A 27,973-nucleotide genomic window follows, 5' to 3' on the forward strand; every position below is an offset into this window, starting at 1 on the left:
CACAATTAAAATATTCACCAAAAGAACACACTTCACCTACCTGCCTGCATCTGGACAAGGAAATGATTGCAGCAGGAAAAAGTAGAAAAAAATAATCCCTAAACAGGCCCATATGGGACCACTTATGTCAGAATATATCTGCTAGAAGTACAAGCAGATATGAGGGGAGGCAGAAACCTGCATGTACAGCCACATCCTCAGATATAGCATTAATGTGTAAATTTTTAATTGCAGCACGTTAAAAATGCATTTGCAGTAAAAGTGCTTACAAATGTAAAACAGAACAAATACTTAGAATAAATTACTAGGACAAAGAGTTAAAGGAGTAAATTAGTAACTTCCAGAAAGTTCCTTCACAAAAGGTTCTGTAAAATAATAGCAAAAATAATATTAACTACAGTTGTAGAGCTATAATGATCTTTAAAGGCAAATGAGAGCTTTCAGAAATGATGAAAACTATTTTTCTGAATGTTCAAAGTATTTTTATAAGTTTGATGGTAAAATGAAAACATTACATATGTATATAGCAAATCCTGAGTGACTTTTCTGAACTGCTCCAGTTCAGGATAAAATACAGAAAGTACCCTCAAGGCATAAAGAAGTCTTTTCCAATTCTGTTTTAGTATTTTGTCACTCTGAGCAATGATCCCAGCTTTTTTCTTTCAGATATAAGTCAGACCTTCTAACAAGCATGCCACCTGCATTTGGCTCAGGCATGTTTGTGCATTTACCTGTATCCATTGTCACAGGTGTATGAGACAGAGGAAAGGTAGGCTGTGCCACTGAGTGTGTATTTTCCATTGCTGATATCCTGTGGGCTAGGGCACATCACCATTTCACAGGAGGGGGGAGCATGATTCCAAATGCCAGTAGCAAGGCACAGAATTTCCTTTTCACCCACCAAGTTGTATCCATCATTGCATCTGCATTCGAAGAAAAGAAGTGCTATCAATCACAGAGCCTTTCATGCACAACATAATCAGCCATCCCTTTTTTCTCATCATCCACACCTGCATAAACCATCTTTCTTTTCAGGAAATAGAGAAGTAGTACTGGAGTAAACATCCAGCTCTGCTAACGAACAGCCACTCTATAACCAAATGTCTTTCCATTATTTTAATCCCATCTGGCTCCTCTCCTTCATTTCAACCAATCTCTCAATTCAGCCATACTCTTATTTGCTGCCAGATTGTCAATCAGTTATTAATACAGCACTTCAAACATACTGAATTCCTACCTGTACACCACCTTATTATGGTATGTAAAATTTGAGCCAAAAATGGCACTGTTCTCTGGAATAACTGGAGCACCACAGGATATAGCTTTAAAAAGACAGGAATACAAGAGAGGTTGATATAACACAAACAAAAATGAACAGAAAATTAGGATTTGCTTTGTTTTCTCTGAAAAGATTTGAAGAAATATAAAGCCCTAGGTAACAATGAGCTCTTGACTAATCTGTAAATGACATTTAGGACTCTTTATCTGAATTCACCTTACTGAGAAACTGAACTAATTGGAAGTAGGTAGTTATAACCACTCTACAAACCACATGCTTGGTTATCAAGAGGACTCCATATCTACCTCTCTCTATGGACAAAGTAATTGTTTTTTTGCTTAGATAATCTTTGTCAACTCTTCACTTTACCTGTTGCTTCATCGCATTTGTTCTGGTTTTCTAAAGAAACAATTTCTGCTATTATACCATGACTATGTACATGCATCAGCCTGTCCTTTCAGGTTGCTTTTAATCCACTGAGACAGTTAATGGTCTTTAAGTGATTAACTGCTTGAAAATGGAAGGCTGGGTGGAGAAGAGTTAGAATCAGAAGAACACTCCTAATGCCTGCATTAGACTGAGTCTATATCTCTGACGCACTGGAGAATCTGCGTAAGAGAGAACCACTACAGACATGACAACTGTGCTTATGTCTTAAGAAAACAAAGACTTCAACACTGACATCCAGATCTGCTAGGACAGGGTTTCATAAGCTGCCATGGTCTCTAAAGGCTCTTCACTATTACTTTTCCCCTCCCATCTGTCTAATGGTAAAGTCACATTTCAGCATGCATTACCCCTAGGAACCAACCTTCACAATAGGGGGTTGGGTGGCTCCACTCTCCAGACTCCATGCAAGTAAGTTTTGTTGCTCCTGTCAGCTGGAACCCTTCTTTGCAGGAAAATGTTACTTGACTGCCAACACTGTAAGTATCCCCATGTAAATGACCATGCTCTGGATTTCCTGGATTAGGGCATTTCACAGGTTCTGAGGAGCAAGAGGGAAACTACAAATAATATATTTATGTGTCAGGTTTTATGAACAAACTACAAGAGATATCCTTGGGAATTTGCTGAAAGTAGAAGGCAAAGCACATGGAAACACTAAAGTAGTTTGCACAAGTAGTTTACAGTCTTTTTTATATGTAAGTGACAGACACTGAAGACTCATGCAAGTAAGCTAATCTTGACATGGAAAAGCCCTCTGTAAATGAATTTACATTCCTTGTCAGAAGCAAACACATCTTACAGTAATTTCTCCCTCTGTAAGGGAAAGCCCACTCCAGCATGTCCATCCCTTAACATGAAAACCTTTTATGCCAACCTATGCCACTGTCTAGTTATCTTCATAAAAAGTTACCTTGTTTAATGTTTCCACAGGCAGCTCCAGCCCTATTCAGAAGCCTGTGTTAAAATACTTCTTCCCTGCACAGCTCTGCTCTGAGAAGTGAAACACTGTGGCCTTCCCAGGTCCTGTGGTCCATGTGCAATAAGGTTTTTGCACGTCTCAGAGCAGCGCCCCAGTGACAGCTGTATCCTCACGAAAAGGTGAGTTTTCAAGAAACAAAAGGAGACGCTTTATCACAGCCCCATCCAGACTAAACTGACCTGGAGAGGAAAGCATGCCTGTCCTAGATATCAGCTGCTGTCTCACAACTGGAAGGCAGGATACTGGCCTACACAGAATCTTGGAAAGGCTAGCTGGATGTTCTTCTTTCCCATACCTGCACATTTTTTACCATCTCCCGTGTAAGGAGGGATGCAAGTGCAAACATAGGATCCGTTTGTGTTGAGACAAGATGCGTGCTCATCGCAGTCTGACCCAACAGCGCATTCATCAACATCTGCAAAAAACAAAACAAAACAAACCACAAGACCCATGTCTCTAGTGTGTCATTTGTAGTAAACATTTGCTTTGGATTTCTGTCTTACTGTCAAGAGGAGTTACTTTAAGTAGTAAAATTAAAAATCACTTACTGCAATCACATTTTTCATTCATTGGTAAAAATACTTAGTATTTAAACAAATATTTATAACTCACTGTAAAGTTTTATTGTAATTTTAATTATAATTTACTCAACAGTATTGCACAACATGAGAAAATCAGAGATAAATGTTACTAACTTTCAGCCACTACTTTCACATAAAGTATCTGGTTTCCAAACTGCGAAAAACCAGATATTGTAACTACTGTACTAGGAGTCTGTGTAGGCACTCTGAGGAAGGATTTTTGCATTAAACTCTTGCTTGGGAAATCCTCTCTATCTCAACCTTCCTATTTATAAGACAGGAAAACTTAGTCAAGAGGGGAAATACTCTAGAAATATTAGAGCTCCATCTTTGATAAAGATAATTAGACTAGGCCCAAAAAAAGCCAGCAGTTGCCAGAAAAGTTAAAAATAATTCAAAATATAGTAGTTATCATAATTAATTATTTACAAGATAGTAGTATCTAAAATCCCAATTGATAATTTATGATCTATGTGGTTTTCCACTATGCAGGAAAAAAAAAATCCCTCACTCCACAATACTTCATAAAATCTTTTAATCTTGACAGTAAGGAAATGTCCTTGGTATGAAAACGAGTCAAAATTGCAAAGAGTCAATTTCAAAGTATCTAATTGAAAAGTGCTGGCATCAGGGATTAGTGTCAGGGATTATTCTCTCCCTATAAAAATGCTTGTTTCAGACTGTTAGAAGAGGTAGAACAATTCTTAATCTAAATGCCCTGCTACAGGACCCTGTTGATCTAAGTATGTCATGCAGACACAGAGTTTGAGTTCTTTGCCCATTTCCAGTAAAAAAAAATCACTATTTAAAAAAGCAAGAAAATGTAATGAAATGGAGGGTTTATTCTTCACTACTAGATGACTCTGATCAGCATGAAAGGACCACAATACATTAAAAAGAAAAGGAGCTTCTTTCTGATATGCAGCATGACAGCTGCACTTCAACACCAGGACAGCTGCCAATTACACAAGTACCAGGAGAATGCAAAGTGCTACCACAGCAGAACTGGAATGACTGCTTCTTCTGTACTGTCCTGTTAGGCAAGAGACTTCCAATGAGGTGGAACTACACTGTGAATCAGACCCTAACAGAACAAAAGGAATGCTTCGGGGCACAGGTGTACCAGGTTTTGTTAGCACCTCCCTGAAGCATGAGTCAGAAAGGTAAATGGTGGGTCAGGGTGCCAAATCCACTCTTGTTTCCATTTTCCCATAACGCTGATTTAGGAGAGACAAGGCAAGCTGGAAGGTGGGGTGCAGGCCTTTTCCTTCTGAACATTGTGACTCCTACAGCTTGGAAGTTGAACTATTTGGATAGCCTTGACGTAACTGGGATGATGTTTGCAGATTCTGAAGAAGTGCTGCTGGACAGGATGCTACAAAACTAGATGGATCCTACTCCAAAGTGAATTTTGGCAGAATTAAAAGACTTTTGTAATTTCTTTTGCTTGTCTTGACTGAAAAAAATATGTGCTATACCTACAAAGAATTAGGACTCAAGCACAAATCTTGCCAGTTCTTTACTGTGCAACTCCCATTGGAAGCATGGCTAAGATCCAGCAGAACCAGATGCAGCAATCCAAGTACAGCTAGGTAGTGGATTCCAGCAGGGGTATGCTGGAGACGTGGCCCTGCAAGACCAGTGACACCTAGTCCTCTGTACACTGTCCAACGCCAGCCTGTCACACCTTTCAGCTTGTGCCACTGCACCTGGCACATCAGACCCATCTGACCAGAGAGTAAGTTAAGGTGTGGCAGCTGTATGAACTTCGTTCACAAGGATACTCCCAGCCCTCTCAGGGCCGCAGCTGCTTGCCATCAGGCATGTCTGACTCACCAAAAAAACCCCACAATGGAAAAAGGCTCAGAGAACACCGGCAGAGGTGATCTGCCCACTAAGTTAGGGACTAAGGAGACAGCAAGGTGGCCTTTCATTTAGGCAAACATCAATTAACAGTTAAGTGGATCAACTGACAGTTTAAATGCTTCTCCTTGAGCTCATTAAAGAGTGTGAATGTCTTCCTGAGTTAGCCAGACCAGCACGGAGGAGTGGAAATGAATACACGGTCAACATGAGGTATAAATGTCAGACAGTTAGCAAAGGGCTTGAGCTGGCCTTAACCCACACATTCATTCCCAGTTACTGGGGATGTGCAAGGTCGTGATGGTGAACATATTACAGAGCTTGATAATGGGAAACACACTGGAATTCTGCCTAAACTGTGTATTAGAATTGCTGTATTTTGTTAAGTAACTTGAATTTGTTTCTGCTATGCAGTACATTTTGCATCACTCGGCTTGACTGGAAATACTGTGTAGCATCTACTGTCTTCAGGTCAGTAAATCTGATACAAAATACTACAACGTCCATGCGTGTGTGCAACATCTAAAAGAACCTGGTCACAGAGAGCATGGGACACTGACTGCATGCTGGAGAGCAACAAAATGCACAGGTCAGAAGCACAGAATGCAAGAAGTGCAGGACATGGAAGGAGGAAGGGTGGGAATGCAATGCAGGCCTATATAATTTTATATATGTTTGATAAAAGCAGGATGTGGGGCATACAAGAGGATGAACAGAAAAAGGTGACAGAATGTAGTTTTGGTTTCACATAAGGCTGAGCATGTCAACTCAGAAAAATGAATATTTTGGATTTTGACTCTGGGACTGTGGTTAGCCTCCACAATTTCAGAATGAATGTCTGCTCAAGCCTAAGGGCACAGGAGAAGTGTGAGATTGTCAGTGCAAGCAGCCAAATGTACGGCACATCTTACCAAGGCATGATGGTGAAATGCTGTTCCAGCTTCCATTGTCCAGGCAGAGCATCCTGGAGTCACCCAACAAATAGTAGCCACTGTTACAGTGATAGGTAATAGTACTGCCGGCAAAAAAGTCCTCAGCTGAATAATACCCATTTTCTAAAGTTGGAGGCACTCCACAGCTGATTCCTGCAAGATGGGCAAAAAGAGGGCACAGGCATAAGTAGAGCAAACACAGATCATCAGAATAATTCCACATGAGAGCCATTACCGCATGTTTTCCTCTGCAGCTGTACAATCCCATTAGCAAGAGGGCCCAGTCCTTTTCTGAAGTAGCTAATCAATTCCTAGGTCTAGTGGAGGGTCTTTTTTTCTGGGCATTTCTCAATAGGAGTCTTAGCAGGACTTTCCAGCTCCTGCTAAGAAAATTTTGCTAGCTCTTGAGAAGACATCGGTGGCTGAGATCTGAGCAGATGCCCTTCAGTCACAGAACACTTCTGAGAGGAAATAATCCTTGGTGAGTTATAAAGAAAAAAGAAAATTGAGTTTGCCTTGTTGTTGTTGTTGTTACTTCCCTTTGCTGAAAATCAAGCTCAGGATTGCTGTGTTTAAACACTGCAAAAGTAGCCAACAGAGACAGCTAAGAGTTACAGTCCTGGCCTGAGATAAGGGAGTGCATGAATGATGAAGATACTGGAGCCGACTTCACATACAAACCTGGGCATCCCTTAGATTGACTATAGTAAATAATCCCATCTGATCCCAGTTGTGCCACCAGAAAGCATCTTGTACCTGCCTACCAGAAGTTTTTATTTATTCTAGCAGAGTTACTTCTGTGCATCTTTACCTCAATCAAAAAGGCTTGAACTTATTCCAACAACTACACAGCTCATCTTTGTAGTTACACGGGTTACAGCAAGTCCTAGTTCCCTAGACGTGTGCAAGGATCATGCAAAAAAAATTTAAAGCCTACAGTTATGGAAGCCAAGTACTTGCTGTGAAGGAATAGAGCTGGAGAGCTTGTAACAAAGACAGGCTCTCAGGCATCTGTGGTTTTGGGGGTATTTAGCACCAAGAAGAGGAAAAGGAACCTGGTGAAGACAGTGATTACACTGAGCCTGATTCAGTCAGTACTTTTTCAGGCTACACCATTAGCATAAAGCTGTAGTTCATTATGCAGGAAATAGGTATCTTCAAGTAACTTTCATTCATCAGGTCCTTGTGGAACAGGTACCTTGAAAGTAAAGGCTGGTGGGCGAGTCTAGCCTTCATCCACTCAGCCTGTTTGTGGCAGGCCAGCCCTGCTCAGTCTCAGTTCTGTGCTCAGCAGGTAAAACTGCTTGGCCCAATGCAGAGAAGTCAGAAACACTAACAGGATTCTGGTGGTTGTCACAGCTCACACACCAAGAAAGTGCAAAGCTGTCTCTGCCAGTGAGCTTTCCTTCTGCCCAGCAGGACTTGCTTTTGGGTAAATCCTCATGGGCATACTGTTGTTTACACAGAAGATGAGACTTTTGCTACAAGTAAGTGAATAAAGAGGAAGACATTAAAATTTAGATCAAAATGCCTTTATTTTAAAGGCATTTTAAACAAATTTGATTATTTCCTCCATACTACATATAAATTCTAGGATTATGCAATATCTGCTTCTGGAGCTAATTTACTATTCTGCTGAAATTAAAAATGTAATCAGCTCTAACACAAGCAGCTGCAGTCTTATGTGCAGTCACAACAGAGGAGGACCAAAGGAAAGGAGAAAGCAGGAGCAGGAATCATATAATCAAAAGAAACTTGTCAGCCTGAATGCATACAGCTCAGTTTCTTCGAAGAAATCCTGTAAATCTTGGAGCACTTCCAAGTCCTAACAGAAATATATGCCGCCTAAAAAGAAATTAGGTCATAACTGACTCAATTTAAGGCTTCTACTTCAAACCAGACATTATCCACATCTAAAAATCACAGAGATGTTTTAGCATTTCCTGTGCATCTTCCACACTCCTAATACCACTGGGGAGGAAAGTATCAGATTGCTGATCCAAATGGACTAATTTCTCTAAAAACCATGGATGTTAGAAACTGACTGAAAAACATGTAAAACATGGTCATGATATAATTTTTGCTCAGCAAAACATGAGTTTAGCTTTAAGTATATATGTATATGCTGTAACATGGATGGATTCAAGTGCATGACAGCTGCAAAAAACCCCAGGCCACGGATAGTGATAGGATCCAAATAAACACCAGGGTTTCCTAATCCTGCCAGCTCACTGAGACAACTCACTTTCACATCGAGGAAAAGGCCGTGTCCACTGTCCCAGGTTAAGGCAGTGTTGAACAGAGTTTCCCACTATCTGGAATCCTGGGTCACAGGAAAGGCTCACTTTTGACCCTGGCTTCAAATCAGCAGAAGAGGCCCGCAGATGTGGTACGGATCCTTGCAAAGATGGACAATCTGTGAACAGAATATATGCATTCAGTAAGAGGTACAGCTACGTGCTGAAATAAACAAACTGGTTATGTGATTGTTTGATCCCACCTAAGTTTATCCAGGAAAAATCTTTTGGCAATGTTATGCATGCTACAGCCCGCTTGGGTCCAAAGGGTTTTGAGAATCATCAACATAAAAAATCAGAAAAGGAATCTATAGAAAAAGAAGTAAGGAGGCAGTGGGTATTTTAATACCATACAATTATTATTAGAATAAAAGGAAGGATTTTTTTTTTTTTTCTGATCCACTACCATCTTCACTCTTTTCCCATCTCAATTCAGGAAGCAATAAATTTTTGTCAGAGATTTCAATGAACTTTAGTTACAAAACCCTGGAATTTGAAGAATGAAGGACTGCATGTTCTAACTGTCAAAGTATCAAAATAATTTATTCAAGGTTAGTAGAGCAAAGGCTGCAAGTTAGCTAGCTGACCCCATAAAAGAGTCTTATAGTGTTGCTCAGAAAAAAATGGGTTCTAGGAAGTAAAGTTCTAACCAGCACAAAATATACTCTTGTAATCTATCTTCACTCTTCCAACAACCCCTGGCAGGAAATCTGGCCAGGCTAGTACATTTCCTTTTTGCAGTTCTTCTGGACAGGATGTAGCCAGAGATTCTACCTATGGATTTAAAACAGTTGGTTAGGTGATGTTTAAGGACAGTGTAGGAAAAGAATATTAAAAAAAAAATATTCCCTTCATGCGTGTATGCAACACTAGAACAGATCCTTGAGGGAGTAATGCTCATCTTTTCTAGCACAAGAGGTTCCTGGCTGAAGTACTTATTATTCTGTTCTTATAAGCCATCTAGATATGGACAGTTCATGCTGAGTCACTACCTGAAGGACTACTTGACATAAAAACAAGGTATTGAACACAGTTCTTGAGACAAAATTGCATTTGTTAGTGTAAAAGAAGAACATATCTACGTCACAGAAAAAAGACAGTAATAAGGCTGCAACCTGAAGAGAACACTTATCTATTTGCAGAAAATGTCAAATAGGAGACAAAAGGAACTAAATGTTCAAGATCTGCATTCTGAAAACTGCTAGCACTGCACCACATATAAAGGGACAGAAACACAAAAAGGAGAAACTTAATAAGGCAATTAGTTGCTTCCAGAACAGAAGTTTTGTGAACTGAATGAACTAGACTCTCTAAAACACTGTAGGCAAGGCCCAGCCAAAGTGGGACAGGGACAGAAGTAATGGAGTATAGAAACAGGAACTATACAGGCCAGCTAAGTACAACAGGAACAAAGGAACACACTATTAGACCAACAGCAGATTAGTATCTTGAGAGAAGATCTGATCATATGTCTCTGACGGAAAAGGTTTCTCAGATGGGTGATTGCCTTCTGTCAAGTTTCCAGAAGATAAATTCAACTACCAAGAATAATGTTCTACAGTGTCTGCTCTTGTGAGAAGGAAAGGCACATTATGAACTTTGGAGTGATTTGTTCTCAAGTTGTCCCTACTCTGAACCCACTGAGGCAGACTGGACTTTTAGCAGTCAGTTAGACTTTTCTAGAGTCAGTGTAGCTGGAGAAGGAACCGATGATCTCTGTTTATTCTGAGGCTATTCCAAAGTTCTCATTTCAGCAATCTGTGCCAATGGAAACTGCTTAGGCCAAAGGCTGAAAAGAAATTGCAAGAAATCTGCAAGAAAAAATTTCCAATGTAGGAAAAACAAGTTTGGGAATCAGCCCTTTCAAGCCATATGATGGAGAATGGAGGGCCAGAAAGGACCTCACAGTTCCCTATACACTACTCATATTTCTGTTGCTGACTATTCAACAACAAAGCTACCAGAGTGACAGCTTACCTATACAAAATTATTGTGTGAGTGAGTAAGCAACTAAAGCATGCAATAAACAAATCTTAAAGACTAGATTCCACCATCCTTCATTCACTAAGCAACATATTCTATCACCCTGCTTTCATTTATGGCTGAGAATAGAAAGTTAAGACTTAATGAATAGTGCCAGCTGGCCAGAACAAACCTAATGATAACAGATTACAATAGCACTTCACTATTCCAAGCTCTGAAATGAATGAGGTAAAAATTGTATAGGAAGCTTGGTTCAGCTTCCTGTCTGGTGTTACTGTCTTTTCAGATGAGCAATATGGATACTATAAATGAATGGCAGGATTTTCTTCCTTGCCCTAACTCTGTTGCATCTGAAGCAAGGGAATTCGATCAGACCTATCATTAAACAGGGGCAACTACTGACAAAGTTTCAGAAAGTAGCACTTAAAACTCTCCACCAGTGTGCCCTGTAAAATCACTTGTACGCTTATCAGCTTCAAAACTGCTAGTGAACAAAAACTTGGAAGATCTGATTGGCAATGCAACAGTTGGTGACCCTAAAAGCCAAGAACTGTAGCAGATAGTTGGGTAGTTTTAAACCTTTTAGAGAGGCAAAGTAGTAAAAAACCAGAGAAATAAACAGAGGAGACATATGGATGCTGGAAGCAAAGATTCTGCTTGACATTCTTTTCTATTCATGTTATTATTTCTTGTTTGGATCATGGATAACAAACAGCTATAAACCACCAATTAGTGATGCAAATTTAAGAAAAATCAGGATAAAAGCAAAATCTTGTAATCCAAAGAGTCTTCCTTAAAGAAATGCCTCTAACTTAAAACATTTGTCTTTGTTGTTCAAGTATTATCAACAGTTTAACACTTCTGACCTTCAGGATTGAAATACTGAGCATACTGAATAATGAGCAGGAAGCAGTGATAGAGAACTGTCCTCAACTTTGCAGATAGTATCAAGCTGGTGACAATATCACCTGTCAGTGTGCTCAAGGACAGAGTTGCATGCATAGGCACTTTGACAGGCTGGAGTAAAGGGCCAACCCAGACTTCAAAAATTCAACAAGGAAAAATGGAAGGAAAAAAAATCTGAACAATATAGGCAAGGAAAGCCAAGACCAGGAAAAGAACTCTGTAGAAAAGAACTTAGGGGCTCTGGCAGGCAGTGAGCTGAGTACTGGCCAGCTGTGCACTGTGCAAATATTGAGGACCAACAGCATCCTTGGCTGTGTGAATAGGGTTACCATCAGAAAAAACAAGGAAGTGATTATTCTTAGTGCTTATTAGATCACATCTGAAGCACTGCATTCCATTTCAGGTTATTCACAGCAAGAAAGACACTGACGAGTTGGAGCAAGCTCAGAGGTGGGGTGAAACATTTGCCCTGGGAGGAGAGCTTGGCTCAACCTAGAGCAGAAACAGCTATGGGGACACCTGTCAGCAGCCCCGTGTGTATGGGGAGATGGTCACGTACAGAGGGGCTGGTACAGCAGCATATGGTGGAAGACACAAGCAGTAGTCATAAATGGAAGCAGGAGGTCCCAACTAGGCAGAAAGAAACAAATTCCACTTGAGGATAACTGAGTACTGAAGCTTAGCTCCCAGAAAAGTCGAGGAATTACTGTCCTTGCAGACATCTTTCAGTCTTTATTTAACTCAGTGGAAATTTGGTGCTGCCAAGCTTTTATTTTAGGTACCCGATTAGGTGTAACTCCATATTCAGTTATCCTGCCCCTTCAGACTTTTTCTGGAACTATATAGCTCAAATTTTTCAGTGTCTAATGCATTGACTGAAATTGTGATGCCTCCTCTCTGAAGTTTTAACAGCAGAATGAGGAAACTGTACACAGTCTGTAAAACAAACACTTTGCTTACTTCACTGGATTTCTCTCTCTTCTAGCAGAACTGTTAATTTTTATGCATTATTTCCTTCCTGTATTGAAGCCACATACTACAGAAAGGCTCAATCAAAATAGAAGGTGACTCAGTGTTGATTCTACCAGACTTAGTTCTGCTTAAAGCTACTTCACTAACTACACTAAGCTTATTCCCCTAAGCCAGAACTCCATCTGGTCCCCACTGACTTCTGTGGAAGTGGGGTCTACCCAATATGCTAACCTAGAGTGCCTTCTCAAACGCTCATCCTCTGTTCAGAGCCCTCTGCTCAAACACTGCACTCAGGACTTACCTGCTGTGGAGAAAGTACATGGTCCCAAATGTTGAGCTGGCTGATGGAGCCCACAAAAGATTCAGCTGGGTTGAATCCTTCTCCTTTTTGATCTTGCTCTTGACCCAGCACAAGTGCACCACCACCTAAACTCAGAAGTTGAAGAAGGGTAGGAAATAAAGCCTTACAGCAGGGATCCCATAAGAAGATTAAAAACTAAGCAAAACAAAAATTTTGCTGCCCTATGTTACTCGGATTTTGCAGTGAAGACCTTCAACAAACTCTCTCAGCAAAACCTCTGGGAAGCCTTATGTTAGACTGAAATAGGTCCACATAGCAATTTGGAAGTGACTGTCAGACACATATGGGAGCAGAAATCACTATGGAATGATTCAGGAATGATATTGGCTCAAACTCACTTGTAAGTCAGTATTGAAGCATAACATGCAGCAACAAAAAATGCGGTTTTGAGCAGGTGGGGCAGGTGTTATTTTACAATACCAACTTACATTTCCTGCTTTAAACAAAAGCTTACAAAATCATACAGGTCAAATGTGATTCCATACCCTCAGAAGCACACTGAAGGTAGTTAATGCTCTGAGACATGGCACACAAGTTAAATTTATTCACCTTGTCTGTTAACATGTGAACATGCAACTTCTACATCATAGGGTATGTGGACAAGGTCAAAAAGTAATGGAGACAGCACACTTCCCTAGGTCTTATCTCTGGAGAGAACTCAAATTTAGGTGAGAAAGACAGAGGCAAACATACGGGTCATGGACTAAAATGCTTCAATATTGTATTTTTTATTTTAATAAAATAGTATTTTGAAATTCTATGTAAATTTGGATGGTGGCAGTACACAAACAGTACCAAAACAAAGCCTCTTTGAAGCTAAATAACACCAGGCTTTTCACAGCTCTTTAATGCCAAAGATACTCCTTTTCATGACCTCTGATATTACTCCATAGATGACTGATCACAGGAAACAATTAAATAGAAAACCCCACCTTGTTAGAAAAAAATACAAACATAACTTCAAATATATGCCTGAAAAGAACAGGAAAAGGCTAAGTCAATAAACCCTGAACACACATATGTAAGGGAAATGCCAGATAAACTTTGTTTTGTTGAGTGAGACACTCTCACAAAGCCATCTCAGAACCAGCCCTGCACAGGTCCCTTCGTGGACTAAAATTTTGCCCATAAAACAAACTACCTACCAATATACCCTAGAAATGTGCATTTTTGTCTTCAGTGATGCTGAGTGGGGGGAACTGTCCTCACAAAAAAAGAACAGCAAACACGAGCTTTTCATAAATGCTGCAAACGTGAATATATACTCAAAACACCTAAACATTTTCTTGCATATTCTGTAATAAATCCAGAATGAAGGCAATAGATGTGGTACAATATAAATAAAGCATACCAGGGATTTTTGATCCAACAGAGAGCCCGCTGCCTCCATCAGACAGTTTTCCATCAATGTACACCTTCCATGCCCCATCCCTGCAAGTCCACGTCACCGCAATGTGGTGCCAGTTGCCATCATTCACTGAAGGACAGTCTGTTATCTTCTCTTTTCCATTCACATAAAGAACCCAGCTGCAGGGAAGGAAGGCACAGGCATACTCAGCTGCATGCAGCTACTTTAAAAGCATAGTCTGTCCCTCATGACTCAAAGAAATGTTATTTGACTAACAGGATAACAGGCATGTAATAACTATCATGTGAGAAATCTCTGTTGAAAGATCATCATAGATGATATCTCTCTCCCAGAGCACTTGGAAGTTGGATATCATATGCAAAGCCTGGTGAAATAAGTGACATGCTTTTGTAACAAAATATTAAGGCTCAAATCACGGCTGCATAGAGGATTCTTATATTTTCCTGCTGAGTTTGGAGTCACACTACAAGTCACACTCTGCTTTTGTAAAAGTGCAAGTCATACTCTGCTTTTAGTATCATGCCAGAAGTACTTTGAGTGCTGAGCTCCATTTGTTCCACTCATTGTCTCAATAAGCCATTAAGAAAAGATGTGAATATCGTACAGAGAAAAATAATCATGTTATCTAAATTCACAGCTCTCTTGCCATTACTCTTCTATAGAGCAAAAACTGATGGAAACAAAACAAGAAGAAAAACAAAACAGAGACAACTCTGTCAAGGGAGTTTGGATGCAGATTCTTCTACCCCAAGGTAGGCAAAGCTTACATTCAAACTTATGTTCTACACTTCCTTTAGCAATCCAAGATATCTGTAAGCTACAGAAAAGCAAAACTGTGATTTACCCATTGTAATCAGTCAGAAGAAATGCATTATCACTTCCATTTTCTACTGCATAAGAAATGGGAGTCCCATAGTTTGTGGTGTCAGTGGATTTCATCCAGAATGTACAGGTGATGTCACCAAGAGATGGTAAAATACCATCAAGCATGACATATCCATAGATACCAGAGACTTCAAAATCAAGATTGAAACCAGAGGACTGTTCTGCAATGAAGACAAAGACATAGTCACACAAACATGGAAAGAGGATCCAGTGAAATCTAAGCAAATCCAATAAAGTGGAATGCAGTCCTGCTACAAAAACTATTCACTAACTTGAATAGAGGTAGAAATAACTTTTGGTAGTCTAACATCAGCCAGCGTACAGAGCTTTCCAAGACTAAAATACAGTGCTTGAAGACAAATATCCACAAGAGACACTGATTATCTAGCAATAACATGACATGAGCCTTTCTTCTCTGTCCTCCATCACTGAAATGACATATCCGTCTACTATCTACCATCTACCACCCAACAACATAAAGAGGTATAATCACCTGGTTCCATTTAATCAAGCTTTGAAGAAAAAACCAAAAACAACTCAAGATTTTTCCTCTTCTGGACTTACTGAAATACACTGCCTGGTATGGGACAGCATGTCTGTGCTACTGTTCAATGCACAGTGACATGCTTTACAAGGATGCTACATGTAATGTTATCAAGTGGAACTCTCCTGAAAGGTGGGTGTTAAACTCTGACATAGGATGGCAGGTGTAAATGTCTTCTACCATCTTTGTGAAATCAACATGGCTTCTGTTTAAAGATTCACTGGCTACTTTTATAATTTTCAGGGAGAGGAATTTGAGCCTGGTGGTCTGCAGTATCCCCCAGGAAGTTGTGCTATGGGTGTGACTCATGCCACCTGTCCATAGCAAACTTGATACTCTTTTGCCTGTAGGGAACTTGATGCCTTTAGGACTTCTGAAGCTAAGACTACCCCTTACTAATCTCTGACCGTATGATACAAAGCCCTTCACAAAATACAAGAAACAGAAAGATCTACTTAAGTCACACACACAGAGCAAATCCAAATTGAATTCAATACACCTATAGAGTATTAAAAAGCTAGAACCATGCCTTAGAAAAGAGAAATTACTCAGACACATGCTGTTACTTGTCTGCAATTACACTTATTAATGCTGCAGTCACACAGGCTTCACTCATCCTCTCACAGTCCCACCATCCTAGCTACTTTCTGGGGAAGCTGTATGAAATCAGCCCAGCCAGTGAAAATCTTGCACAGAGACTTAGCCAAGCCACCTTTTTCTGAGACTTAGTCCTGTGTACCTGTTTCACACCTGCTGCCTGTAAAGCCAGGGGGACATTTACAAACGTACGAGTTCAAGGCATCCACACAGGTGGCTTGGTTTAAGCAGGGACTGGAGGCACAGTCATTGATGTTCACTTCACAGTTCTGTCCTGTGTACCCTGTCACACACAGACACCTAGGGAGGAAGAGAAGCACACTTCAAAGGTGACAGCCGTCATAACAGAGAATTCTGGCTATGCGGCCAGATCTGCCAATGAGAATGGTATATAATACAATACTAAAAAAATTCAACAGATTATATACTACAGAAATAATGGAATTTTATTTTGTTCATTCCTCTTAAGCATGATTGCACTCTATTGGCTGCATAATAACACTTCTAGACAGGGACAATACAATATTTAAACAGCCTGCATTTCTTTATATGAAATTGGGAGACACAAGCATTGCACTTCCATGAGTAAAACATACCTCCTACACACACAGAATTAATGATGAGAGGTATTCAACTTTTCAGAGAGTCACTCTTATATACAGGGAAAACCAAGCCAGTATAAAGACACCAAAACCTTTGATACTTGGAAAACCAAGGTGCTTGAAAGGCACCAAAACTCCTGGGGCTTTTGGGAGGGAAAAACTGAACTAAACAAAAACATTAACAGCTGGCCCATCTACCTATACAGTGATCTAGGATAGGACACTTCTGATGGCATTTGTAGCTTCTGAGCTGAGTCCAGATACCCCAAAACATAAAATTAAATAGCTGGAAGTTTCCAGTGGGGTTTGTATTTTAACCTCTATAGGATCAATATGTACAGCTATCCCTGTATTTCCAAGCTACACATGTGTAGTATAACCAGGTACATAATTGGTCATCATGTATTATTCCAGTGGAAAGCAAGATAAGCCCCTGAAGTTTGGAAAAATGGACATCTTTTGGAAGATCAATATTAAAACCATGCAGTCCTACCATGCTTACATTTGAAACTCTGCATATTTTCTTTGCTGTTTTCCTTGGAATTTTTAAGAGTCAAGACACTATTTTCTTGTCTTTTTATATAGTGTCTTTTTCACAAGACACTATATTTTCTTGTCTTTTAAGATCTCCTTCTTCATAAAGGGACCACTTATTTTGGATCAGGCTGCCAAAATATGCTTGCTGAAATCTGAGAAGGCTGAGGCACCTCAACATGTCTGACTTTCCACATTATATTACATCAATCATCTGTTTTTCACCTGAAGCTGTTGATACCATCTCTGCATGTAGCTCCGTTCCTACAGGGTCTGCTGAGACACTCATCAATGTTTCTTTCACACAAGACACCAGTAAAACCTGGGAGACATTTGCAGGAGAAACTTCCAACTCGATCTTCACAAACAGCCCTATTATGGCATGGGTTGGAAAGGCATTCATTCATCTCCCTTTCACAGTGATCACCTGAGGGAAAAAAGTCCAACAAAGTAACAGCTCTAGACTGAATCAATTTAAGAAAGAGATTATTAACCCATCTCTGTTTTTTAAAGGATGGAGCTGATCTTCTGAGAAAAAGCAAACATCAGAGTAGCCATGCAGGTTTGGAATTTACTCAGCTAACAGAGGTTAAGTAAACACAGAAGAATTATGGGAATCATCTTAACAGTTACAGAAATAACATGTAGCACACTGTCAAATTCAAATGTGACTAATTTGGGTTGAACCAGGAAATCACCTCAGAAACTATTCTGAGCAACTAATGAAAACCTAGTATAAAAGACATTTGGCTGAAACCCTAACTCTAAGGAGAGATGTAAAAGCCAGAAACACGTGACTCTGTGATTTATGATGTGAAAGAGGCCTTATGTCACAAGCACTGAAACTGCACGTGATTTTATAGTGAAGCTTTTTGGCAACATGATAATCAACAGATACATGTATTTGTTAGAGTAATCTGTGAAAGCAGACTATGGGATTGGGGAGTAGTTTTAATACAGACCATTTTATCTACTGTTAAAATATTTTTATTTTTAAATAAAATTAAAACCAACAATTTGAACCCATTAGAATGCTATTATTCATTCCTTAACATCACACAGCAAGTTCATGGCAAAATTAGTAATTGAAGATCTAGCACTTAGTAAATCCTTCTGAAGTCACGTTTACACTACAGAGAGTCTGAGAGATTAGATGGACCTAAGGAACATCCATAACTTACCTTCATATCAACATGTAATATATTATATATATTGCTTTAAAGCAGTGGGATGGAAATACTTAGGGTAGGGAAGGAGTACACATTTTTTGGTCAGAAAGAGTAAAAGCTGACTTAAAGAGAACAAGGTGTACCTGTGAACCCTTTTGCACATGTGCAGTGGTAACCATTCTTGCCATCAACACAGTGGGCCCCATTCAAACACGGACTGGAGCTACATTCATTTATGTCTTCCTCGCACAAGAGACCTTTGAACACCAAGGATTACAAGGCATGATCAAGACACAGTTACAACTGTATGCTGCAGTGACTGGATGTGGACAACAGAAGAACACCGTACCGCGAGCATGACAAAGGTTACCGAGAGCGGGTGACAAAATTGCGGGATTGACTGAACTACTGAAACAGCTCCAAAGACAATCTGTGTTATTTAGATGTTGGGATCAAAATGCAAAGTCCACTGTGTGTCTTTGTAACGTTAAAAAACCCATCCAGCTAATGCTGATGTTGATAAATGTACAGTCATAGACATGAACGGTGAGGGAAACCATTTCTAATGGAAAACACAACTCCTTTTTTTTGATCACACAAAATCATCTCCTCAGTAGTTTATTTCCATATTTGGAAATCAGGTTCTGTTTTGGCCAGCTATTCGACTGGGTTAGTTTCCCTGCAAATTTCAATACCTTCAACCTGCATGCTGGTGACAGTTAAAAATACTAAGAAAAAATATAATCAAAAGTCCACTACTTATTCCTAAGGCTGCACTAAAGCAAATGCATAAATGCTGTGTCTAGTCTCCCAAGCACTTTTTTCATTAGTATTTACAAATTCCCTAAACCTTATTCCTCTTTTCAGACCAGAAATGTCACAAAGGAGAAAGAAACATGCACACACACAGACACACACGCTCCCACACCCTGTCCTTGGATGATTGCCCTTTTATTTCAAAACCTATTCACATACAGTAGAACCTTACTCTAACCTGTAGATCATATTGTTTTCCTGTTATAATTGGATGTGGAATGACACAGCACTTGTGCTTTGTGTTACTTACTTGGCACAGAAATCAAGCCTGTCTGAAGAAAAGCTATGAAGTGAAACAAATTACCTGAATAGCCTGGTTGACAATGGCAAACAAAGGTCCCAATGCCATCTTTGCATATTCCGTTGTTTTGACAAGGAGATGATTTACACTCATCAACTTGTGTTTCACATTTCAAGCCTAGAATGCAAAATAAAGGACTTAGAATTGGAAGACAAAATTTAAAATTCTTCAGAAAAACGGATGCCATGACTACCTAATGTAGGAAATCATGACTAACTGCCTACATTACAGACATTCAGGTTTATTATCTTTTCATTAGGTTGAGCTTTAACACAGACCTGAGAAAAATGTTAGAAAGGTGTGATGCACATTGGGCAACAGACTGATCAGCTTCAGAGAGCGGCAATCAAAAGTAACTTCTTGATAACAGCTGAATTATAAGACATCTCTTTGATTTGAAGCAACTGGGTTGCTAACACTGAAGACAAGTACAGGCTTCGTCCATGTGGAACTAGCTGTCAAGACTGCAAATTTCTAGCTTTTGTTAATCATAAATATTGCCAAGTGATAGGATTTTCACATCCACCAATTCCATTAAAAGAAATCCCATTCAAAACCTTTTCTGCAAAACAGAACATAATTCAGCAAGGACATGAAGTATCTATTTTTTATATATTCTAAACATGTGATGAATATTCCAATTAGTTAGGCTATACTGAAATGCTCTGCTCCTCAAAACTTCCTCATTTTAAGGGCATCATAAAGTAGTAGCTACTTCACCTGCTTCCCGGTTTTTTACCTGTATATCCAAGTGGGCATATACAAATATATCCACTTCCCAATTGCTTGCATGTCCCATTATTGTGGCACGGTTCCAGAAAACACTCATGAAAGACCTGCCAAAGGCACAAAAGATACACTTCCAGCAAAGCTGGCACACCATACTCAAGTTTTAAACCCTATATCCCACTAGTCACTTTGGAAAGATGGGATAAAAAAGTCACCAGCTTTAGCTTCTAGCTCCTCCTCTGTCTTCCCAGCATGCTAACCATTTGTGGTTTTTTTCTTACTGAAAAACACCGCAATTCTGAGTATTATTTTAAAATTACATTTTACTTAACAAAATCTCCTCAAAACTGTCTGAGCTATGATTCACAGTTTATATTAAACTACATTTATATGCAAGTTCTCCACTTTGCATCCCTCTACATCAGCTATCACTTCCTGCCACTGGCCATCAGGTGGCCTGGCAGGGAATTTCACTCCTATCCTTGCAAACCTGAATACAGCAAAGCCCTTAAGTAAATGATCAAGTAAAACCATAGGAGATCAATTTGTCTCCTATCCCTGTGTTATATAATGGTTCAGGCCAAGTTTGTCACAAATCAACTTTGCTCCTTTTTACACAATTCCAAATTCCAATTCAACCAAAGCGGTCTTGTCAAGAGTTACAGACTAGAGGTGAGAGGGTGGGGGCAAGGAGGCATCTCCAGCAAACATTGTCACCAGACTAGTTTCACTTGTATTTCAGAGAGGGTACTCACAAGAGAAGGGAGCTCTGCTTGCCTCCTCTCAAGTGTATCTGTCTTACAACACATAAACTCAAGATTCTACATCTGAGACTTAGACGTCTGGTAGCATTTTCTGGAACTCAGCATATGGAAGTCCTCAGATGACTGAACAGAGTCAATATACTTTTTCTAAATTGTCTGAACCTCTTTCATGTAGGTTACTTTTCTTTGACAAATGCAATAAGTATTTAATACATCAGGTGAAGGCTTCAAAACCAGAATTTAGGATTGCCAACAGCTGATATCACTTCCTCTGTTCAATGAAAGTGCTTCTATGACTACAAAGAGAGTTTGAGTGTTTCCCTCTTAACCATTGCTTTCAACTCTTCAGGAAATAAAGTCAGCAAAAGAATTACAGTCAAAAAGGTCTTATTGTTTACTGCTGCATGAAGTGCTTTTTCTTTCATTTGAGATAGCACTGGAAAATAACACTTGTTCTTACCTGGCTGCTGACTTTGTACTGCTTGCTGATATTTTCTGGGAAGGCTGGTACCATCACTACACTTTCCTCAGCTGCCGAAAAAGTAGAGCCAAAACCTAAAGAGTAAAGATATGAAAGCACTGTTAATAACACTGTGTAACAAGGTCCCTATTCCATGAGGGCATCATAACTGCATGTTAGTAACGTGCCTAAAGATATGCTAGAAAAAGTGAATTTGTGGGAATAAAAAGAAACTTTACAGTACCCATTACATAAATATGTAAGGACAAACATTTCTAAAACACATACATGAGTGTACACATAAAAATATCTCGTATCTTTTTATATACAGTTACAGGCATGCATATACATATTAGTGTATATTTACACATATATTTCTCTCTATGGCATATTTGTATAGTGCACATGGCAATGTACACACACACTGCATATATACACTCTGCTTATTGAGCCTTGGTGTGCATCAGAGTTAGTCTTAAAGCCAGAAGCAACACCGGTAGGCAGAACCAGCTGAGAACTTTACTGCATGAAATCAAAAAGTCCTACATTTGTCCAGAGAGTAAGTGGGATGTTTTCTGTTAAGACTACTTCTGGCTATCTTCTAGATGTTCCCCTTATTCACTTTATGCAGCAGAGATGATTTGGCTTACTTGAACAATCGGTGATGGATCTGGCACCAATAATGGTTGTTGTTCCATAAAAGGGACAAGACAAGCAGTAGGACTTCCCCGGGTCTGGTTGATAGTAGTCTCTGGGACAAGGGTAGCAAGGTGTCAAACCTGTACGAGAGAACTCGCCAGCAAGACACGGTACTGCAAGAGGAAGGAAACCTTTTTGAGCGACCTGATCTCTTGCACATGCACATTACTCCCCTTCACCTCTTTATTATCACTTTCTCTTCTCCTGTCATAGTGTCTTCTTAGAATTAAAAGGAACAAGATGAAATCTGCCAGGAATTCACAACTCTAGGAAATGGTAATTTAAAATCTTCTGTGAGATGCCATCTTGTTCTCAAAGGATTATGGCAACATGTGGGAAGTATTTAATTTTACTACTTTTGCAGCTCTGGAGACAGCTTTTAAATGGAACTCCCCTTTTATCTCTCACATCTTTTCTTTGGTTATTGTTTGGTTGCTTTTTTTAATTTGTCTTTTTTTGTTTGTTTGTTTTAGTTGTTGTTGGTTTTCTTCCCCTTCAAGAAGGAGAAAGGACAAAGACAAGACTTTTTTGCACCTTGAATCCTTACAGACTATTTGCCTGGGAATTCTTCTGGCAAAGCTTGCCAAAGATAATTGAGGAGAACTTCTTTGAAAAAATTACTGAGCAAATTGTGTTAAAACTCAGAATTTTTGTACAGGAAATGTAGGAGAAATAATAGTGACAATTCCCTTTCTCTTCTGTAAGAAAAAATATTCTATATTCATTTAGGTACCCATCACACATCTCATTTTATTCCTCATTATATAAGCATCAGAAGGAGGTAACTGGTAATAGGAAATCACCTATCATTTTGCTGGGAAATGTTCCTTGGTCTACACTTAACCAGAACAGGAATTCAGTCTCACGTAGATGAATTGGATAACATTAGCTGATATTTAAACAACAATTTACACATTTTTAATATTTAGTCTAAAAAGAATTCATTACCCTTTTTGTTACAAACCTCCACAAGCTGAGACATCCACTGCTCCTCTTTTTACTGTTGACGTATTTTCTGGACAAGAGATGCAATTCCTGGATCCAAATGATGGCTGATACGTTCCAAGTGGACAAGTTTCACATGTCTCAAGGCCATTAGGTGAATAAGTTCCCTGCTTGCACTGAGCTATATGGCAAAAGAGTTCAGAAAGTTTAAGAAATGTCCAATCAGGAAACATGCTCCTGATCTCTGAAAGTAATGTTAAAATCACAATACACATCACAAAGAATTTTATTTCTGGAGCATACTCTACTCTGAAGGACTTAATGGGTACAAAGAGCAAAAAAAAAAAGACAGTTGTGGCAGGGTACTGATAGCGCAATTACGAATTATTAACAAGCGAATTCTCTGCAATCAGCCTCACAGATGATTTACTGCAACTCAGTTAACTCATTTTAATCAACAAAACTAATGGCAATAAAGACAATAAAAATTAAATCAAACTAGCTATTTCCTTTTCAGAAGAAATCACGAACACCTAGCGGTTCTGTGCTGTTCAATGCCTCAGCACTGTAGGGTAGGATGGAAAGTGGCTGGCAAGGATGACAATGGGATTATTTTAAGTGTCTTAATGTCTGAAAAATGCAATCACAGAAATGAAATACAGAAATGAAAGACAGAAATGAAACAAAGCATTGAAGGCCAACTCTTCTCATAACCTCTGCCTGGGCATCCTGCATGGTAGAGCAGTAATGAAAACTCAGATATTTCCCTATGCATATGCATTAAGGTGCAATTAGGACTGCTCCTCGTTTCACATGCTAGCTTCATTCCAGTACATCCACCACGGGTCCAAAAGGATGCCAACCAGAATTCAGAAGTGGCTGTCTGAATAAGACAAAAGTCCCTACCTTTGCACTCGGAGATGCTTCTAGAGTGTAGATACTCAGTATAGCTACCAGATGGACAACTTTTGCATTCCAGCTGCCCTTCCTCATCTTGATAGGATCCAGTCCAGCAGCTTTCACAGGTAAGATGCTCCAGGGAGTAATAGGTACCCAAAGGGCAGTTAACTGTAATGTAATGTTGGAAACCTAAGTCTCCCTCAGAGTGAAAAATCATACATACCTCTCTTGCCCCTGGAGTTCCCATTTAGTCAAACTAAGTTTTTATGAAAAGTGACTCTGTTCCCCAGCAGGTAGGAAGATATCTCTCTGGAACACTGCAAAGACTTAATTATACACAAGAAATGGAATCCAATATCCACATCACTCAGAGGACTAACAGGGTTAAACGACTGCATACCAAGCACTGTTTTCTCTGTATGGCCAAGCAAGGATATGCCTGATTTCCCCCTAGGAGTGGAATCCTGGGTACAAAGCATCCCTTTTCCACAGGCCTCGGTTAGGAACATAAACATCCTTTGGAAGTCAAACTGTGCAAAGCATTTTTGCAGTTTATTGTTATGGGAGACCACAAGCACTGGACTGTGTCAAATCATAACCCTCTGCAAACATCCTCTAAAACTTTGTTTTGCAAAAGGATTTTAAATACACATAAGAAACAAGTATCTGGCTTACCACACATTCTCCCTCTCAGCACAGAACCAGGCCTGCAGAAAAGAAAGGCTTTCTCGGTCTCCAGTGAGTTGGTGTCAGCTACAATGAGTTCAGATGCAAACTGAAAAGAATACATAGGTTCCTTATTGAGAGTTCTATTCAGCCTGTTTGTGATCGTTTCCAGAGTTTTAAGGAGCCGTCTCTGGTTTTCCAGTTCCACTGTATCATTCCTTTCATCAGGCAGTGGCACGCTAGCTGGAATATAAACAGCAAACACAAAAAACACACAAATTTTGCAGTCAGCACTTCCGGCGTACTCTGGAACTTATCAAGAGTGCAGCACTAAAGCTTGTCAGTGGAAAGTGAAAAGGAGGCCACGTGCACAAAGCTCTCCATGACAATGAGAGAGCTTCCTTCCCTCAAGAAGAAGGTCTGTCATGAAATGGGGCTATGAATGTGTCCAGAGAACTGCCATCTGCATCTTCACCAGGCTTCTGTGAGCTGAATAAGTTTTATCGGACGTATTAGAGACACAATTTTTAAAAAGCAGGAAGCAGAGAAGTTCAGTATTTTGACTTGTCTCACCTGTGATGTTAAATATTAACTTGATTTTTTGGTCAGTCATTGGAACATTCAGCTTATGCCTTTTGACCCGAGCAGGTGCTGCTTTTACAGAGGCAGAGAGATGCTTGGATAAGTCTTCTCCTTGTACTGCATCAACAAAATCACCATAGGAATAATCCAGGTGGTTTGCTGCTCCCCAGCCAGCAGGTCCTGTGGGACATTAACAAAAAAAAAAAAAAAAAAAAAAAAAAAAAAAAAAAAAAAAAAAAAAAGCAATGTCATGTGGAAAATAAGCACCCTTAGTTATTTCTTAAGTACACAACTCCAATATAATTTATATAATCTATCTAGATGACGTGTTGACTTTGACATGTGTACACTTTGTGTACAAGTGGCCACTGTGCCTGCATTTTAACTTACGAAAAAATCTTACTCCTACTGATACCCTAGAGGTCCCGAGTCTGCTGAAATTAGTCAAAGCTTTAAAGAACTAGTTATAAAAGTCACATGTTGCAATTCTTTCTCTTCCTCTGCCTTGCATGAACCCTCACCTGCACCCTCATCTGCCAGCAATGCCTTCAACAATTCCATATTGTCTTTGATTCCACTTCTTGTCTACTTACAGATAGCATAGCCTATGCCATGTCTCCATTGCATCTTCTTCTAACATTTCTTGTTCTTCTAGCATTCTTCTTCTAGCATTTCATGTTACACACAGTGTGTCAAATTCACTCTTGTCTAATGTTCCTCATCATTCTAACATGATTTCAGTCAAAACATTTTCTGTACATCATCTACTATTTTATGATTACTAAATCTAGGGGGATGTGGTTTATTCATTGATCTCAATTGTTTTTTAAAAGACACGAAGATAGAAAAAAATATCTGCCAATTATCTGTTAGCAAGCATCACAAATATTATGTTTTGTTTACACTGGTAACTAGGACAAGTTAACCCCACAGTTTAATATCGTGTATTGCACAACGAATTTTCTAAACCGCTGTCTCTTATGCCTTGAAGAGAGTTCTCTCCTGCTTCCACAGTGTAAAATTATGAGTAACTCCTGAAAAAACAGCAACAAGGTTATTTTGGGGAGGTTGACATGAACCAGAAGAGAATAGGACACTACATTCCATGTCTGTAAGTGTTTTTTCCACATGCCTTTACAGATTAGTTCCAGCTGTCATCAGCATTCATTCTTACCCAGATGACAACTGCAGACTGATTGTCCAGACCTGCCCTGACTGAACACAAGCAAATGCTCTCGGAGTGAAGCATTATAAAAGGTGAGCATAAGCAGGAAGTTCTACCAAGTAACTGCACTATAAACCCATGAAAGAGACACAGTCCTATGACAGATTCTGATGCAGATCTGCCAAAATGCCTCCTGCTAAGATAGGTAGTGTAAGTTATCCACTTCCAGCTTTTCTGCTCTCAGCACCCCCTATGGGACTCAGAAAGGGCAAGAATAACACAGTAGAACATGGACACTAAGCCATTCAGAAACAGACTGAAAATGACAACATACTTACTTTGGCATAAACCAAAGTGGGAACAACCACTAGGATGGTTATGGCTTTCACTCTGCTATTGCCACAGCCATGGTGCAAAATCTGCCCGTGCATGCAGGAAGTATTTTCACAGCAAATAGGCCAACTTAAGCTCATAAACTTCACACAGTGAGGAGTCTGTGGAAAATCTGAACTGGCATCACAGATGCTCCTCATTTTCTTAACAACCTCCAAATCTATTTATTGTAGCTTTTCAGTATTTTGGTTTCAAACTGTATGTTTTTAAGAAGTTCCTTTTTTCTAGGCTAACCAAGCAGGTTTCTAGGACTCTGTGTGTATGTGCTTCTTTTCCCTCCCCACCATAAGGCATCCCAGGAAATTCTACTCCACACTATATAGGAGGCAGCATCAATACAAGACATTGAAGAGTTTCACAATATTTTTATAAAACCTTTTATGTAATTGCTTATTATCTTATGAGTACCACAGTTACTTAAAAAAAAAAAAAAATCTCACTGAAGACATTGTGGCAGGAGTCATGCAGTTTTAAACCTGGATGGCTAAGAACCTATGGAATCAATACTTACCGATGGCAAATCCATTTTCGTAATCATAATTATATTCCAAGCAGTGTTTCTGTGTCTGATCTTCCAGTCTGCAGTCAATATCATCAACATCATTACAGAATGATGGGACCTTTCAACATAAAGAAGAATAACTTTAAAAACATAAAACCACATAGCCCACTCCCCTGACTTAATAAACTTCTAATTACAATGCAAAGTACTGGTTCTGTCAGTGACACTAGATTTCCCCTTTCATGTCTCTTACAACCCTGGCAAGGTCTGCTAGAAGACCATGTTTTATTGATACAACTTGGGAATAAGAAAGTGACTTGCATGAGTACAATCTCTTCATTACAGAAGATCTTTGTTTTTTAAGAGAAGATGTCAATTCATTACTCTTACAATTAATCACTCTTGCATGCCAAATCTAAGAACACAGAAATAAATTCAGGCATTTTTCTCCCTGCCAAAGAGGACTGGAGAACTCATATTTATAAAGCACCTGTGTTTTTTTCAGCTATGTTACTTATAATTATGTCAGGTTTAAAACAATGTTGTCACTTTTTTCTAGCTTTCAAACCTTACTTCTTTAACTTCTTGGGAATAGGAATAAGCATATTCAAAACAGCCTTTCTAAATGTTTTTCAAGACTGTTCCATTTAGATGTAAATGCTTGGAAAGGTCACTACCACCCATTTTTTCTTATTATCTTTTACTTGCCAATAGGAATGGTCCAAGCATTGGAACCTGGTGGTACCAG

The 27,973-nt window shown here is 39.4% G+C and overlaps 1 protein-coding gene across 2 annotated transcripts in view; it reads right to left on the reverse strand.

Annotated features, from left to right (window-relative positions):
* SVEP1 (sushi, von Willebrand factor type A, EGF and pentraxin domain containing 1) overlaps window positions 1-27,973 on the reverse strand; it is a 125,280-nt gene that overhangs the window by 39,058 nt on the left and 58,249 nt on the right. For both annotated transcript variants that reach the window (XR_009485025.1, XM_059836427.1), the window contains exons 14-35: window positions 27,235-27,343; window positions 25,157-25,345; window positions 24,593-24,826; window positions 23,924-24,085; window positions 23,037-23,198; window positions 22,024-22,185; window positions 21,374-21,468; window positions 20,160-20,256; window positions 19,424-19,537; window positions 18,447-18,560; window positions 17,360-17,561; window positions 16,141-16,298; window positions 14,817-15,018; window positions 13,955-14,130; window positions 12,544-12,668; window positions 9,032-9,155; window positions 8,330-8,500; window positions 6,064-6,237; window positions 3,004-3,123; window positions 2,091-2,267; window positions 1,238-1,322; window positions 732-923 (exon numbers count right to left, since the gene is read on the reverse strand). Coding sequence is in view for 1 of the 2 variants with exons in the window: in XM_059836427.1 (XP_059692410.1) it covers window positions 732-923; window positions 1,238-1,322; window positions 2,091-2,267; window positions 3,004-3,123; window positions 6,064-6,237; window positions 8,330-8,500; window positions 9,032-9,155; window positions 12,544-12,668; window positions 13,955-14,130; window positions 14,817-15,018; window positions 16,141-16,298; window positions 17,360-17,561; window positions 18,447-18,560; window positions 19,424-19,537; window positions 20,160-20,256; window positions 21,374-21,468; window positions 22,024-22,185; window positions 23,037-23,198; window positions 23,924-24,085; window positions 24,593-24,826; window positions 25,157-25,345; window positions 27,235-27,343 (3,344 nt within the window). In the remaining variant the exon portion in view is untranslated. The remainder of the gene's footprint in view (window positions 1-731; window positions 924-1,237; window positions 1,323-2,090; window positions 2,268-3,003; window positions 3,124-6,063; window positions 6,238-8,329; window positions 8,501-9,031; window positions 9,156-12,543; window positions 12,669-13,954; window positions 14,131-14,816; window positions 15,019-16,140; window positions 16,299-17,359; window positions 17,562-18,446; window positions 18,561-19,423; window positions 19,538-20,159; window positions 20,257-21,373; window positions 21,469-22,023; window positions 22,186-23,036; window positions 23,199-23,923; window positions 24,086-24,592; window positions 24,827-25,156; window positions 25,346-27,234; window positions 27,344-27,973) is intronic.

The sequence above is a fragment of the Haemorhous mexicanus genome, chromosome Z (assembly GCF_027477595.1).
Source record: "Haemorhous mexicanus isolate bHaeMex1 chromosome Z, bHaeMex1.pri, whole genome shotgun sequence".
Classification (NCBI taxonomy): Eukaryota; Metazoa; Chordata; class Aves; order Passeriformes; family Fringillidae; genus Haemorhous; species Haemorhous mexicanus.